This window comes from Gopherus evgoodei, chromosome 4 (genome assembly GCF_007399415.2).
Source record: "Gopherus evgoodei ecotype Sinaloan lineage chromosome 4, rGopEvg1_v1.p, whole genome shotgun sequence".
Classification (NCBI taxonomy): Eukaryota; Metazoa; Chordata; order Testudines; family Testudinidae; genus Gopherus; species Gopherus evgoodei.
The window spans coordinates 52,831,425-52,847,230 of NC_044325.1; the positions used below are offsets into that span (position 1 = coordinate 52,831,425).

At 44.9% G+C, this 15,806-nt stretch overlaps 1 protein-coding gene across 1 annotated transcript in view; it reads right to left on the reverse strand.

The window, feature by feature from the left end:
• Window positions 1-15,806, reverse strand: part of SCFD1 (sec1 family domain containing 1) — a 168,483-nt gene that overhangs the window by 96,542 nt on the left and 56,135 nt on the right. The window contains exons 11-13 of the mRNA XM_030559349.1: window positions 12,988-13,127; window positions 11,466-11,556; window positions 5,987-6,060 (exon numbers count right to left, since the gene is read on the reverse strand). Coding sequence (XP_030415209.1) covers window positions 5,987-6,060; window positions 11,466-11,556; window positions 12,988-13,127 — 305 coding nt within the window. The remainder of the gene's footprint in view (window positions 1-5,986; window positions 6,061-11,465; window positions 11,557-12,987; window positions 13,128-15,806) is intronic.

Sequence of the window (15,806 nt, forward strand, 5' to 3'; positions counted from 1 at the left end):
ATTTACAGTATATTCAATGTGGGTAATCTATATAGCCGTAGTTAGTGATAGAAGACAATGTATATGCAGTATGGGCAACGTAATACAGCTAACTGTAAATGTAACATACAGGAACAAAGAATGTAGGCCATACTAACAAGATGGGGGATGGGGACACTAGTCCGAGAAGCAGTTACTCTGAAAAGGATTTCTGGGGGCAGGATAATCAGTTGACCATGAGATTCCTGTGTGATGCTACGGCCAAAAGGGCTAAAGTGATCCCTGGATGCATACCTAGGGGTATCTCAAGCAGGCGTAGAGAGATAATATTACCTCTGTATTTGGCACTGGTGCAACCACTGCTAGAGTACTGTGTCTAGTTCTGGGGTATGCAATTGGGGAGGACTGATCAGACACACTGTACTTGTGACTCACAGCCCTGTTAGAGGTGTTCGTCACTGTGGCATCGGAATAATTACCTATTAGTGATTATCCTTGATCACAGGGATAGCTCGTAGAGGTCAGGACCCAATTATCAATAGGACATGGGAAGTGTGTGTAGCATAGCCACAGGCATAAATTTAGAGGCCTCCTGCAAGAGCCCCTTCCTAAGCTGAGAGCCTGTGAGAAAGCACAGCAATTGAGTGAGCTGCCAACATAAGGAAAGTTTGGCTGCAAAGAGAGAAGGCCAAGGGATAACAATTACAAAGGCACCAAGTCCCCAAGAAAAGTAACTGACCGAAGAAACAGAAAAAATCCAATACACCTAACGAACATACCCTAAATGTAGGCTACTTAAAAAAACACCCCAAGAGTAAAAAAAATAAAAACAAAAAAACCCAACACCATAGATAGAAGATCGGCAGCACAGTGGAGGCTACCCAATTTATCGCACTGAGTGCAACAAGTATGACTACCTGCCTTGGGGGCAGGTGGTGTATGAACACATGCAGTGTGAGCAATTCACGGCCCTCAGAGACAAAGTACGGGCTCTTGACGCCAGAGTGGCTGAACTGGACGACAATGAGAGACAGTGTGGTACAGAGAAGAGACTTTTAAAGACAAAGTAGAGCGGTCCCGCCTCCTGTCCAACAACCCATGTGCTGTTGAGGATGAAAGTCTTGGGGCCAGAGAGCATCAAGCTGGAGTAGAAGGAAACAATCCCATAGTTAGGACCCACCTTCCAGATGATGTCATGATATCCTTTTGCACAGAGGATATCCCTCTGGGGAGCAGGGACTTACTAGAAAAAGATAGGCAATAGCAGTGGGGATTTGATTGCTAGAAACACAGATGGATGGGTTTATGATAACCAGGAGAACCACATGGTAAATTGTCAGCTGGATGTAAAGATAGCAGATCTCATGAGATATTAAGACAGACCTATATGTAGCACTGGGGTGGAACTGGTGGCTGTGCTACATTTAAGTATCAATGCCTTGGGAAAAGTAGGAGAGAGGTACTGGAGGCCAAATTTAGTCTGCTAGGTAACAGATCAAAGTCCAGGACCACCATGGTTGCATTTTTCTGAATTGCTTCCATTTCCACATGCAGGGCCAGTAAGACAGGCAGGGCTGAAAGGTCTCAATGCATGAATGAGATCATGGTGCAAGGAGGAGGGATTTAGGTTTATTAAGAACTGGGGAACATTTTGGGGAAGGAGTATCCTATAGAGGAGAGATTGGCTCCACATAAACCAAAATGGAACTAGACTGCTGGCATGTAAAATTAAAAAGGCTGTAGTGGATTTTTTAAACCAAGGGCTGGGGGAAAGCTGACAAGTGCAGAATAGCACACTGCTCAGGCAGCCAGTGGAGGGGAGGAAGATCTAACTCCGGAAGGAGAGAGCAGTAAAGGAAGATTTCCTAGATGGGAGCCCAAAATGGCCAAGATTGCATGCTGTAATAGTACAGGGCTAGAGGACATGGGGGTAGAAACCCTGACATGTGCTTGGAAAGATGATCCCTGGGCTCCCTATCAGATCAGTACAACTCCCATGAGAACAAAGTATATGGGTGGCAGATATCTCCCTACTATGTTTTGAAGAGATAGAAGAAAATGAACACTCAAATAATGAAGTTGCACTATTCAGGTGTCTCAGGGCCCTCCTGAAACCCAGTCAGTGTTTCAATTCCAGAACCCATCAGTCCAGAGACAGAAGCACTTAAAATGGCAGATGAGGATAGCAGGGGTGACTCTAGTTGTGTCATCGTCATAACATGACTCAGTACAGGAAACATCTTCAGTACTGAGAAAGTCTGCACCAGACATATCTGCACCATGAAGGTCGATGGCAGAGTCATGGGCTCAGAGAGGATTGCTATCATGTGTTACAGTATTGACATCGGTACTGAGGCACTGTTACTGGGGAAAATATGGCCCATGGGTATTCTGTGACCAGTTAATACATCAGAGGGATCCAATCAGGGCTGTAAACTGCTTTTCCATTGAGGGGCATGAGCCAACAGAGAAATGGCTCTTTTTACTAGGCACCAGGGAGGGTTACTTTTGTCTATGTTTACCCTGGGAACTCTGCTCCTTCCTACCCCTTCCTGACAATAATTGGGCAATAGACTCAGTGACCAAGGGGTTCACTGTCTTTGATGAAGAATGAACACAGGACCTTTGTGTACAGCTGCATCTCACCAGAACACTAACCAAGAGCAAATGAACCAGCTTGACAGGATTTTTAGCTTCAAGCTCTGAAGAGGTCCTTTTTGATAGCTCCAGAATAAAGCTTGAGAAGGGCTACCAGGCCTTTCTGCATTCTTTTGGAAAAGGAGAGACAGATTAAACATTTGCCCGTGATGTGTCCCTCACTGAGACAAAACAGACACCTAGAGTATTAATCACTGGTGGAAGTATGGATCGCTGTTTCAGGTGGTACCTGTGGGTACTTGGTGACCAGCCAATGTATCAGAGGGACACAATATGAACCATAAGGCCATATACCAGCCTTGCAAGAGGGATAAGTTTAAAATATCAGGGATTTGACTCAGCCATACTGAGTCTAGCCCATTATCCTGTCTTCCGACAGTGGCCAATGCCAGAAGTTTCAGCGGGAATGAACAGAACAGGGAAATCACCAAGTGATCCATCCCCTGTCGTCCACTCTCAGCATTTGACAGTCAGAGGCTTAAAGACACCCAGAGCATGGGGTTGTATCCGTGACCATCTTGGCTAATAATCATTGATGGATCTATCATCCATGACCTTAACTAATTCTTTCATGAAACCAGTTATAGTGTGACCTTTACAACATCCCATTGCAATGAGTTCCATAGGTTAGCTGTGCATTGTGGGGAAAAAGTACTTTCTCGTATTTGTATTAAACCTGCTGCTTACTAATTTCACGGGGTGACCCCTGGTTCTTGCGTTACATGAAGGAGTGAATAATCCCTTATTCACTTTCTTCATGCCACTCATGATTTCATAGACCTCTGTCATATCCCCTCCTTAGTCATCTCTTCCAAACTGAACAGCGCTAGTTTTTTAATCTCTCCTCAGATGGAAGCTGTTCCCATTCCCTTAATCATTCTTGTTGCACGTCTTGGTACCTTTCCCATTTCTAATATATATTTTTGGAGATGAGGTGACCCAAATTGCATGCAGTATTCATGGATGTACCATGGATTTCTATAGTGGCATTATATTTATTGTCTTATTTACCCCAGGGTTTCTCAAACGGGTCGCCACTTCTGTAGGGAAAGCCCTGGTGGGCCGGACCTGTGTGTTTACCGGCCCCGTCCGCAGGTCGGGCCAATCGTGGCTCCCACTGGCCGCGGATCGCTGCTCTGGGCCAACAGGAGATGCTGGAAGCAGCCGGGCTGAGGGACTTACTGGCTGCCGCTTCCAGCAACTCCCATTGGCCCTGTTCGAGAAACCCTGATCTACCCCTTTCCTAACAGCTCCCAAAATTGTTAGCTTTTTGACTGGTGCTGCACATTGAGCAGATGTTTTCAGAAAACTATTCACACGGACTCCAATATCTCTTTCTTAAGTGGTAACAGATAATTTAGATCCCATAATATTGTATGCATAGTTGGAATTATATTTATTTTGCATTTGTCAACATTAATTTTATCTGCCATTTTGTTGCCCATTCAAGCAATTTTGTGAGATCCCTTTGTGTCAGCTTTGGATTTAACTATCTTGTGTACTTTTATATTGTCTGTAAACTTTGCCACCTCACTGTTTACCCCTTTTTCCAGATCATTTATGAATATGTTGAACAGCAACGGTCCCAGTACAGATCTGTGGGGGACAGAGCTATTTACCTCTCTCCATTCTGAAAACTGGCCATTTATTCCTACCCTGTTAGTTTCCTGTCTTTTAACCAGTTACTGATCCATGACAGGAGCTTCCCTCTTATCCCATGACTGCATATTTTGTTTAAGAGCCTTTGTGAGGGACCTTGTCAAAGTTACTATTTTTGCAATTTTCATATTTGAGTTCCTTCAAAACTCTTGGGTGAATAACATCTAGTTCTGGTGACTTATTACTGTTCAATATACCAATTTGTTCCCAAACCTCCTCTACAGACACCTCAATCTGAAATAGCGTCTCAGATCTGTCACCTAAAAAGAATGTCTCCCTCAAATTCTCTGCAGTGAAGACTGATGCAAAGAATCCATTTAACTTCTTTACAATGGCCTTGTCTTCCTTGAGTGCTCCTTTAGCATCTTGATTACCCATTGGCCCTACTGATTGTTTGGCAGGCTTATTGTTTCTGATATACTTAAAACATTCTTTGCTGTTCGTTTTTGAGTCTTTTGCTAGTTGCTCTTCAAATTCTTTTTTTAGTCTGCCTAATTATACTTTTACACTTGACTTACCAGAGTTTATTCTTCTTTCCATTTTCCTCAGTAGGATTTGACTTCCAATTTTTATATGTCTTTTTGCCTCTAACTGCTTCTTTTACTCTGTTTAGCCATGTTGGCATTTTTGGGATCCTCTTACTATTCTTTCTAATTTGGGGTATACATTTAGTTTGACACTCTTATGTCAGTTTTTAAAAAGTTTCTATGCAGCTTGAAGGCATTTCACTCGTGACTGTTCTTTTTAATTGCTGTTTAACTATCTTCCTCACTTTTGTGTAGTTCTCCTTTCTGAAGTTAAATGCTGAAGTTACAAAGCCAGTGGTAGGCTTTTTGGATGTTAAAATTAATTATATTATGGTAGCTATTACCAAGAAGTTCAGCTATATTCACCTCCTGACTAGATCATGAGCACCACTTAGGATTAAATTAAAAATTGTCTCACCCCTTGGGGGTTCCAGGACTAGCTGCACCGACAAGCAGTCATTAATGACATCTAGAATCCTTATTTCTGCATCCCTTCCAGAGGTGACATGTACCCAGTTGATATGGGGTAGTTGAAATCCCCCATTATTACTGAGTCCTCTATTTTTATAGCCTCTCTAGTCTCCCTGTCTAAGTACCTGTTATTGGGGATAACTCTATACCTAAAACGAACTCCTAGTGATTAATCTTATTCTGCCAATGGGTGTTAAACTACAACAACTGTTAATTATGCTATTTATGTTAATTAACTATTCAAGTATAATAAACTAGCCTAACAACTAGTCTCACAGTGTGCAGAGTCAAATACATGGTTCGGTGTCACTCCCATAGGTGGTAAAAAGGAAGTTCAGGATCTGTTGGACCCACTCCACTCCTTTTGTCCTTGGATGGGGGTGTGGCATGTGAGGACATCTAGTGCCAATTCTGCTGGCCAGTAGAATCCAATCTCACACTAATGGACTGCATGCGCACCAGAAGCAGAATCCATGCAGACAATCACTGAAAGAACAACAATTTCCTCCAAAGTCTATTTTTTGAGATTTTGCCTTACTGGGCAACAAACATCTAAATTCTTGCTTAACATTCCGATTGATATTTTTGAAAGTTGGTAAAATCATCAGGAGATATTAAAATCAGAATAGCAGAAAATATAACTAATGGAAAGCTATTTTACCTATACTACTAGTGCTTTATTAATTACTTACCTAACAGCTGAAGTTAGTTTAGCTGTATTATCAGAAAGCATACTTATTGCTCCTTCATCCTCCCCTTCAATTCCCTGTGGAAAGAGTTTCATTAAGGTACAACCATGTATGCTGTAGACACAAAACCATATTTGTAAATACGGTTAATTTATTTCTTCTCTATTTTACACTGATAGTATCAGGAGAATACAACTTCTACTGGGCATATCCATAAAGAACTTATTGGACAATAAATTATAATTTATAATTATAAATGAAAAAGTCTAGGAGTTAGAAAAAACACTTTGTACAGATGTCATTTGAAACAAAAAGGCAAGTGGGCTTCCCAAAGGCCATAATCCATTTTAGATAATAATTCAAAGAATTTCACAGCTCAAAGAGAAGTCCCTCACCGCATTGCATATGGTGGTACAGAAAGAACGTTAGCAAGGTGTTTGGATCAAGGCCAAAGTCTGTCATCACCTTACAAGGAATTTAGGAGGGTCTATTTTCAACATGTTTGTCTTCAAACCAGACCCAGACAGATTAAAACTACTGTGCATTTCTGGAGTGGCTGTTAACATATGAACCTGTTTACCTCACACTACAATTTTCATATACTTAATTATTTAAGTCTCTTATATATATTAAGAGATCAGTGTTGTTAAACTGATTATTTACAGCAGCAGTCCTGTAACTCTGTGAGTCACTGCATACTTTTATGAACACAGCCTTCTGAGTCTCATTTGGAAATGCTGCAATATTATCACAATAAATTTACGCAAATAATCATGTTTATGTATTTACAATAGTGAATTAACTTCAGAGGATGAAGTGATATTTCGCAACGACCTGAAATCTTCCACATGCATTATCTTCTCTTATTAATTTAAATGGTCTAAAAACCTAGTTTTAAAGTATACCTTATCTGGCTGTATGTTAAAATATTTCCCCTTAACTTCATGGTACCTTTTTTGCCCTATCGTCATTTTACATCCTAAGTGCTTCCCTTCCCAGAATGCGTCAGTCAAGATAGTGAGAACTGGCATGAGCTAAAGGACAGGAGGTTACTTACTATAATTGGAAGTTCTTTGCGATGTGTGGTCCCTATGTGGATTCCAAGCGTGGGGGCACATGTGAGCCATGCACTGGAGCCGGAATTGTTAGTGTCCATTGACCTGCACATGCATAGTACATCACCGTGTGGTGCATCCAAGGCTTTAGGAGGCTGCGCAGGTTGACGCCTCCTACCAAGCAGCAGAGGAGTCCGGAGCAGAGGGGAAGGAGGGCAGAACTGGAATCCAGATAGGGATCACACAGCTCAAAGAACCTCCAGTTACAGTAAGTAACTTCTTAGAGAGAGAGAGAGAGTTGGTCCCTATGTGGTTCCAAGCATCGGAGAGTAGTGACCAGTACCCAGGTAGGAGGTGGGAACAAGGGCTCAGAAGAAGTGCGGAGAACAGTATGGCCCACTGCCACATCCATAGCATAATGGGTGGAAAAGGTGTGGACTGAGGCCCATGTGGTTTCTCTGCAGATGTCATGGCATGAGACATCTGCCAGAAAGGTGGATGTAGCAGCATGAGCCTACATGGAGTACAGGAGAGTGTGTAGCAGTCAGTGATGCAATAAGAAATTCATCTGGAGAAGTGCTGTGACAAAAGGATGCAGCCACGGCAACACTCCGCAATGGCGGTAAAGAGCCTGGGGTAGGCTCGGAAGTTATGGGTGTGCTGGAGATAAAAGTTGCATATGGTGAGGGGCAATAAAGCCTAGCAGGCAAAGTGGACGACCTGCAGTTCTAAAATGCTGATATACATCTACACTAGCCTGGGTGACCAGAGGCCCTGAGCCACGCGGATGGCCAGATGAATGTCCCATCTGACAAGCAAGGCATCAATCATGAGGGTAAGGTGCGGTGTGGGATTTGTAAAGGGAACGCTGGCCAAGACTGTGGATGGGTTGCACCACCAGGTGAGAGGTGAGAACTGGTGGGGGAATGAGGACCCATTTGTTGAAGTGGTTGGACTGTGGGTTGTAGACAGAACAGAGCCACAGTTGGAGGCAGCGCAGACTGAGATGGGAGTACAGGGTGAAAGAGGTACAGGCGGCCATATGGCTCAGAAGGCAGAGGCAGTGATGGATGCACCTGTGAGGGCACAGGCAGAACTGCGCAATGAGGGCAGGGACATCAGCAAAGCAATCCGAAGGAAGGAAGGGGCAGGCCACGACAGAGTCCAGGTGAGTGCCTACAAAGGTGAGATAGCAAGTAAGGGTGAGGATCGTCTTCTCTTCATTGATGCAAATTCCTAGGGTGTTGAGGAGGGCACATAGCATACAAATAGTGGTAAGAAGATGGGATAGGGATGATGCTGCAAAGAGCCAATCATCTAGGTACAGAAACACCAAGTGACGCAGGTGGCGCATGTAAGCTGCCATGATGGCAAAGACCGTTGTGAAGACACAGGGCGGTAGTGATCCCGAAGGGTAGGACCTGGAACTGGTAGTGAGAACAGTTGATCGTGAAGCGGAGGAACTGACAATGAGCAGGATGGATGTCAATATGAAATCCTTTGTATCAAGAGTGATGAGCCAGGCTCCATGGGAAAGGGGGGGATAATGAGAGGGAGAGTGACCATCCGGAAATGAAACTTGCAAATAAATCTGTTCAGAGGTCCAAGATAGGGTGGAAGCCACCTCCTTTCTTTGACACAAGGAAAGAGGAGGAATAGAAGCCCTAGTCATGGTAGAACTGTTGAATGAGTTCTATAGAGACCTTCAGCAGGAGGGTATCCGCTTTCTCTCAGAGGAAGTGAGAGTGTGATAACATGGCAGGGCGCTCCTCAGGTGAGCAGTGAGGCAGGAAGGAGAGAAATTAGATGAGGTATCCCTGGTAGACAATATTCCACCACCCAGTGGTTGGTGGTAATCTTGCCCCAGTTGTGAGTGAGGAGGCCAAGACGACCCCAGAAAACCACCTGTGGAGTAGCGGGAGGAGAGGCGGAGAAGTTCGCAGGTCTTGGGGAAGGAGTCAAAAGGGCTGCTTGGAGGAACCTCGAGGCAGGGTGGAAGTAGAAGGAGCAGCAGAGTAGCGAGTTCATTGCGAGTGCAGACAATGCTGAGAAGAACAGGATGGGTGCTGCGGGTAAGGTTGGTGGTAAGGCTGGTACGTGGCATAAGCTGGCAGGAGAGTCCTTGAGGGAATGGAAGCACTCTTCTGTTTCATTTCTGAACTTGTAGTTGTTGAAGGGAAAGTCCTCAAGAGCGGTCTGTACTTCTTTTGGGAAGCTGGGAGTCCTGGCAAAGTATGAGGCAGCATTGACCGTGTACTGGACAGTGACCTTGGCCACTAAATTGCCTTCACCCAGTTGATGTTGGAAGTCCTGCTCCCACTCCGAGGTCGAGGTGGGAAGGAAGTCCTGCAAGTCCATGAGTTTGGAAAATGAAAGGAAATCAGACTTGGCCATGATGGCCTGGTAGCTGACAATGTGGAACTGGAGGCCGGCAGAAGAGCAGACCTGGTGTCCCAGGAGGTCCAACTTCTTGGTGGCCCGATCAGGGGCCGTGGACTATAGGTGTTGTTGGCGGGTGCGCTCGTCGTGGTTTGGACCATCAGGAAGTTGGGGGGCATGTGGGTGAAAGGAATGTCCATGAACGTAGAGGGCATGAAGTACTGGCATTCTGCCTGTTTTGGCGTTGGGGCACAGGAGGCTGTGGTGTGCTAGATGGTCTGGGCCGGTTGTAGAAGGGCGTTGTGAACAGGGAGTGCGGTACACAAGGGTCCAGAAGATTGTAAGATGTCTAGGAATTGATCTCATAGGTCCTGAATGTCTTCAACAGGCAGCCTGAGGGATGTGGCCATTCTCCAAAGTCCTATTATGGCACGAGGTTGGCAAGAGATGAGAGAGAGTGAGGGGAATGATAGCATTGTCCAGAGATGAGGAGATGCCAATATGGACTAGGGTTTGCAAAGGCGCCTGCTGGTGCCGCCAGAGCGGAGACAGCCGAAGGGTCCTCAAAGAAGAAGGGAGGGGCTGTGTGCATCAGGGACAACTGGTGCCATGAGCGAGATGGCATTTCATGCTCATAATTGGGCATCCAGGAAGCCCAGTAGGGCCAGGCATAGGAGTCACTAGGCAGTGGTGGTGCCAAGGGGTAGGGGTACCATGGGTCGGCTGGCAGGGCGTATATCGGAGGGTATAGTTGGTGCCAAGGATCCAGACTGAGGGACCGTGCAGGCGAGAAGGTGTGGTCTGGGTAGGAGAACCACTCAGACTCGGAAGATGGGTCTGGTAGGGGTGGAGACAGTGGGACTGTCATTGCAGGAGGATGGTCCAGGAGCAAGAGGCACCTCTGGCCCGGCAGAGAAGGATTGAGCAGGAGCAACTCGCCCACAAGGGATGGCAGGCGAAGCATGGCAGGGGAGCATAAGTTCAACCATCAGTGTGGGGAGGGACACATGTTCTAGCATGCCTGGCACCAGGCAGGCAAGTCTGGACAGACCTGGTGGAGTGGACGGAACTGGGGGCATGGGTGGCAAGCCAGTCACCCTGGCTGGCGCCAACACAGCTTGGACTTGTGCTCGAAGCAGGACTTTTTCGGAGCAGGAGTGTCCAAGTTGGCACGCGAATTCTCACTCGACTTGGCATGGCTTGAGGAGGCAACACTGTGCTTGGAGGTGGTCCCCGGAGAGCCATCCTTATGCCCATGGGTGTGCTTTATGTGCACAGGGTGGGCTTTTGGTGTGTGCACCAGTGCTGGGTGGGAAGACCCCAGAGAGGTGCTCACTGCCTGTGTCAGATGCCATTCCAGTGGATCCATGGATCCCAGATCTGAGAGTGCACTTGGGCGCATTGCCTCTTCCATGAGGTGTTTGCGGAGGTGGAGTTTTCTAGCCTCCTGGGTGGTGTGGTGGGAATGATTGGCAGATGTGAGCTTTGCCAAGGCAATAAAGACAAAATTGATGCACATCACTCACAGAGAAGGAACGTGGGCATGAAGAGCAATATTTAAACCCAGCTTGCCAGAGTACAGTCCTCGGGCCAGGGGGAGTCCCCAGAGGGGATAAGTCCAACTGAAAGCAAGCAGTCAACTAATAAATGAGGAACAGACAACTACTAAAGAAAAACTATGTACAACGGACCGAAGCAGTTCTTTTAAGCTAAGAGCACTGAGGAAGAGAGATGCCAACTCTGGCTACGCAGTGGTAAAAGGGAACTGGAGCAGCGCTGACCTGCACTGCCTCTTAAAGCTTCGGAAATGCCACATGGCTGACGCACATACGGGTCAACGGATGCTACTAGGAATAACTCCGGTTCTGGCATGTGGCATGCATGCACACCCATGCTTGGAATCCACATAGGGACCATCACTCGAAGAACAACATTTGTTGATGCGGATGTTTTAAAAGCATGAGAATACTTGTATAGGGCTTTGTTTCATATTTTATATAAAAATGAAATATGTTAAACAAAAAATATATATCTTAAACAAACCTTACCATAATACTTTTAAGCCTTTTGACCTCATCTTCTTGGGCTCTGTAGGATTCCAGCTCTTGCTGAACAGACTCTGCCACCTCTGGGAAAGGACTAAAGCAATATTATATATAAGGTTCTGTTAAACAGGCAAATTTAAATAGTAAAACCATATGGTTTCTATGATCAAAATAACTGTTGAAATGCCTTTCAGAAATTTTTATGAAATACCAACTCGTTACTATAATAACGAAGCATCAAAAATACAGAAAATACTTAATATACGAGAGTAATCAAACATATGCTTAAGCTTTCAGTATAAATATCCATTACTTTTTATATGCTTTATTAAATTCACATATAAAAATTAATACACCTCTACCCAGATATAACGCTGTCCTCAGGAGCCAAAAAATCTTACTGAGTTATAGGTGAAACCATGTTATGTCGAATCTGCTTTGATTCGCCGGAGCACGCAGCCCCGCTCCCCTGGAGTCCTGCTTTACTGCGTTATATCCAAATTTGAGTTAAATCGGGGTAGAGGTGTACATAGTGATGGCACCATAGATGTATACTCTCTACATAACAAAAAAAAATCCCCCCAAAGCAGATGAATACAAAGAGATAAAATGACTGTCCCAGAAGATCCATTAACATCAGTGTTTCAAATTGCTGTAGATATTAAATACATTTCCACAAAACCCTAAAAGTAAAGCTACCACAATACGTAAGGATTAGTATAAAGCAATTCCTCAACTATTTTACCTGAAGGAACTAAATCTAGTCATGAGGTCTCCATCCTAAGTAACTTCATTTTCATAAACATTCAAAACAGTAAAGTATTGGGATATCCAAATGGATCAGATGACATCTTTCTTTAAATCTAATAATGTGACCAGACCACACTATACAGCAGAGTTTGTCCCCCTCAGTGCTGGTTTTCAGTTTTCATTCTTTTATAGCTTTGCTCACACAGAACTCTTTCCTAGCACATCCAGGGCACTCTACTACCTTGTTTATGAATCATAAGAATTACGAGATTATGTTTAATTTTGCATTTCCCATATTACTAAAGAACTCCACTTCTCTCTATAAATCCAGTCTGATTTTTCCCCTGAATTGGGAACACATTTCAAAGCTTTTTCACAAATGAAATCTTACTCCACAGGTACATGGGAAACTAGGCTAACAGTGCCTTTAGAATTAAATAAAAAGCATCTACTCAATTTGCAAACAGATTTGTCACCTGTATGCTTTATTCAAAGGAACATTCAAACATTCCTAAACTAAGTAAAACTGCTAGTGAATCCCTTAAAATGAGATTAATTCCTCTACACTATTTATATAGATTGAACTATACCAAACATACCTATTTTATGAAATTACACAGAGTTCTTTGGGTAGAGTAATGTGGCTTATGACTCCCTATGCATAGATGCTCTATCACACTTTCTCAAAGACATGGAAAAATATTAGTATGTTAAGGGTAATTCTTCATTAGAAGTTGACTAATTTAAATATAAAATCTGGAATTGTTCAGCTCACCTGCCTTTATGCTTCTGCCAAAATTTATCAGCTGGAGTTAAGTCGTATGATTTTTTATTCTTTTTCTTTGGCCTAGCCCCTGCTGGAGAATTTTCCATTCCTGAAGATTCCTCTAGATTAACTCTGTTCAAATGGAAATCCTAGAAAAGGATAATCTTAATTAAACATCCACAATTTCAACCCAAAATAGAGAATAAAAATACTCTTACCATGAACCAAAATAACTAGGCTTCCATACATTGTTTATTTTGATGAAATCCTATGATAGATCTTCCAAATGAAACGAACATTTCAAATCCTCTCTAAAAATCTCTAGGCTGTATGTATAATCTTTCTTCCTTAATGTTTCAAAATAGACTATTCTGCTACCAGTCTTTTCCATTGAGCAAATGTTTTATTTTGCTATTTATTCTAGTGTAACCAAAAGCATCTCTTTTTGTTAAATATCTGTACACCAGCCAGAAGAAGTTTACTAACCAACCTAAGATAACATAAGCAGAGTTAGGAGTCTGGTGTAGTTTTTTCAACGTCAAAGTCATTTAAAGCTATAATAGAAACAGAATTTCAAGTGAGTGTATGCATATTTGTCCTGTCCTACCTCACATTCAAGAGCACATACAGAGATTTCTTAAGTAGACATGATAACCTACTTTGCTTTCTGTATGTAAACTGGATTATTTACCAGAAACTGGAGTTGTCTGACTTAAAATGATTCTATAAATTCACTCAAGAAGGTGCACAGGTTTTCATATGGGATTTATAGAGGAAATTCAGTAATTTAGAACATATTTGTATAGGGCTGCCATAGGTTCTCTCAGTGTTGTAGAGAAATGTTGCAGTCTAACAATGATAACCCAGTTACACCAAAATTGTGGATGCAGTACCGTGAGACCGAGTTTTTTCCTGCTGCAAAAAAACCCATAAGATGGACCTGGTGGGGAATCACTGGGAGGAAAATTCTAAGGTTATATTCAGTATTTTCAACAGATGATTCTGTTTGAAGAATCTGTGTGGAAACAGCCGAGATTCTGACCCCAGAAACTACAGATCTCATTCAGAGGACATGACTGTTTGGCTGTTTCCAAAAAGCCTCTCGCAACTTTTCCCTCATACCCTTGCCAGTATGGCATCTCTGCATTGACTGTAATGGTTGAAGGGATTCCCCCTGGTTTATGAGGTGGAAGTAAAAAATGTGGGTAAGAAAACAAGTCCCACTCACTCCCTACAAATAAATCTCCAACCCTGAACAATGCCCATCTGGAGATAGGGCCGCAGTTGTGGCACCTCCCCACTCCACTCACCATGTATGGGGAATCCCTTCCTCACAGAGATTTGAGATTAATTAATTCATGCTGAAGGATTAATTCGTTCCTCCTAATTATCCCCCAGCCCCCAATTTTGAATGGCTGTGGAGGGGAAATAATTCTCTTTTAGACAAGATTTTAAATTCTACAGATGTCTTCTGCTCAGCCATCACAATTTTAGGGTAAAATGGATCACCTTTGGACTTCAAAAGATTAAGCAAACTCCTTTTTTAAATATATGAAAAGGGCTTGTAGGGTTGCCAGGTGTTCGGTTTTCAACCGGAACGCCCGGTTGAACTGGGACCCTCGCGACCCTGGTCAGCACCACTGACTGGGCTGTTAAAAGTCCAGTCTGCTGTGCAGCCAGGCTAAGGCAGGCTCCCTGCCTGCTGTGGCTCCACACGGCTCCCGGAAGCAGCAGTATTTTCCCCCCTACCTCCAACCCCTTCACCTAGGGCAGCCAGGGATCTCTGCTTGCCAATGGGAGCTGTGGGGGTGGTGCCTGCAGACGGGGCAGTGTGCAGAGCTGCCTGGCCGCACCTTCATGTAGGAGCAGGGGGTGGGGGCATGCTGCTACTTCTGGGAGTTGCTTGAGGTAAGCGCTGCTTGGAGCCTGCACACCTGCCCACCTCCCGCACCCCATCCCTCTGCCCCAGCCCTGATCTCCCTTCCGCACTCTGAACCCCTTTGCCCCAGCCTGGAGCACCCACCTACACCCCAAATCCCTCACCCCCAACCCTACACCAGAGCCCTTTCCGCCAGCCGGAGCCCTCACACTCCCCCGCACCCCACCCCCCGATCTCCCTCCCACACCCTAACCCCTCGGCCCCAGCCCAGAGCTCCCTTCCATACTCCAAACTCCTTGTTTTTGGCTCTACCCCAGAACCTGTCCCCCAGCTCAGAGCCCATACCCCTCCCACACCCTAACCCCTCAGCCCCAGCCCAGAGCCCCCTCCCACACTCTGAACTCCTCAGTCCCAGCCCAAAGCCCTCTTCTGCACTCTGAATCCCTAATTTCTGGCCCCACCCCAGAACCCACGTCCCCCAGCTCAGTGCCCCTACCCCCTTCCACACTCGAACCCCCTGCCTCAGCCCAGAGCCCCCTCCCATACTTAGAGCCCCTCAGCTCCACCCCCAGCCTGAAGCACCCTCTTCCACCCCAAACCTCTCATCCCTGGCCCCACCTCAGAGCCCGCACCCCCGGCCAGAGTCCTCACCCCCTCCCACACCCCAACCCCCTGCCCGGTGAAAATGAGTGAATGAGCAAAAGCGGGGAGAGTGAGCAACAGAGGGAGCGGTGGGATGGAGTGCGTGGGGGCAGGGTCTCGGAGAAGGGTCAGGGCACAGGCGGGGCCTTGGAGAAGAGGCAGGGCACAGGTGTTTGGTTTTGTGCGAGTAGAAAGTTGGCAACCCTAGGGGCTTGTAGAATTAGAACAGCATTTTTTGTCTTAAAAATAAGGTTATTGAAGTTAGATGTTTAAAAGATAAACAGTAAAAAATGCTCAAGGCGTTCAC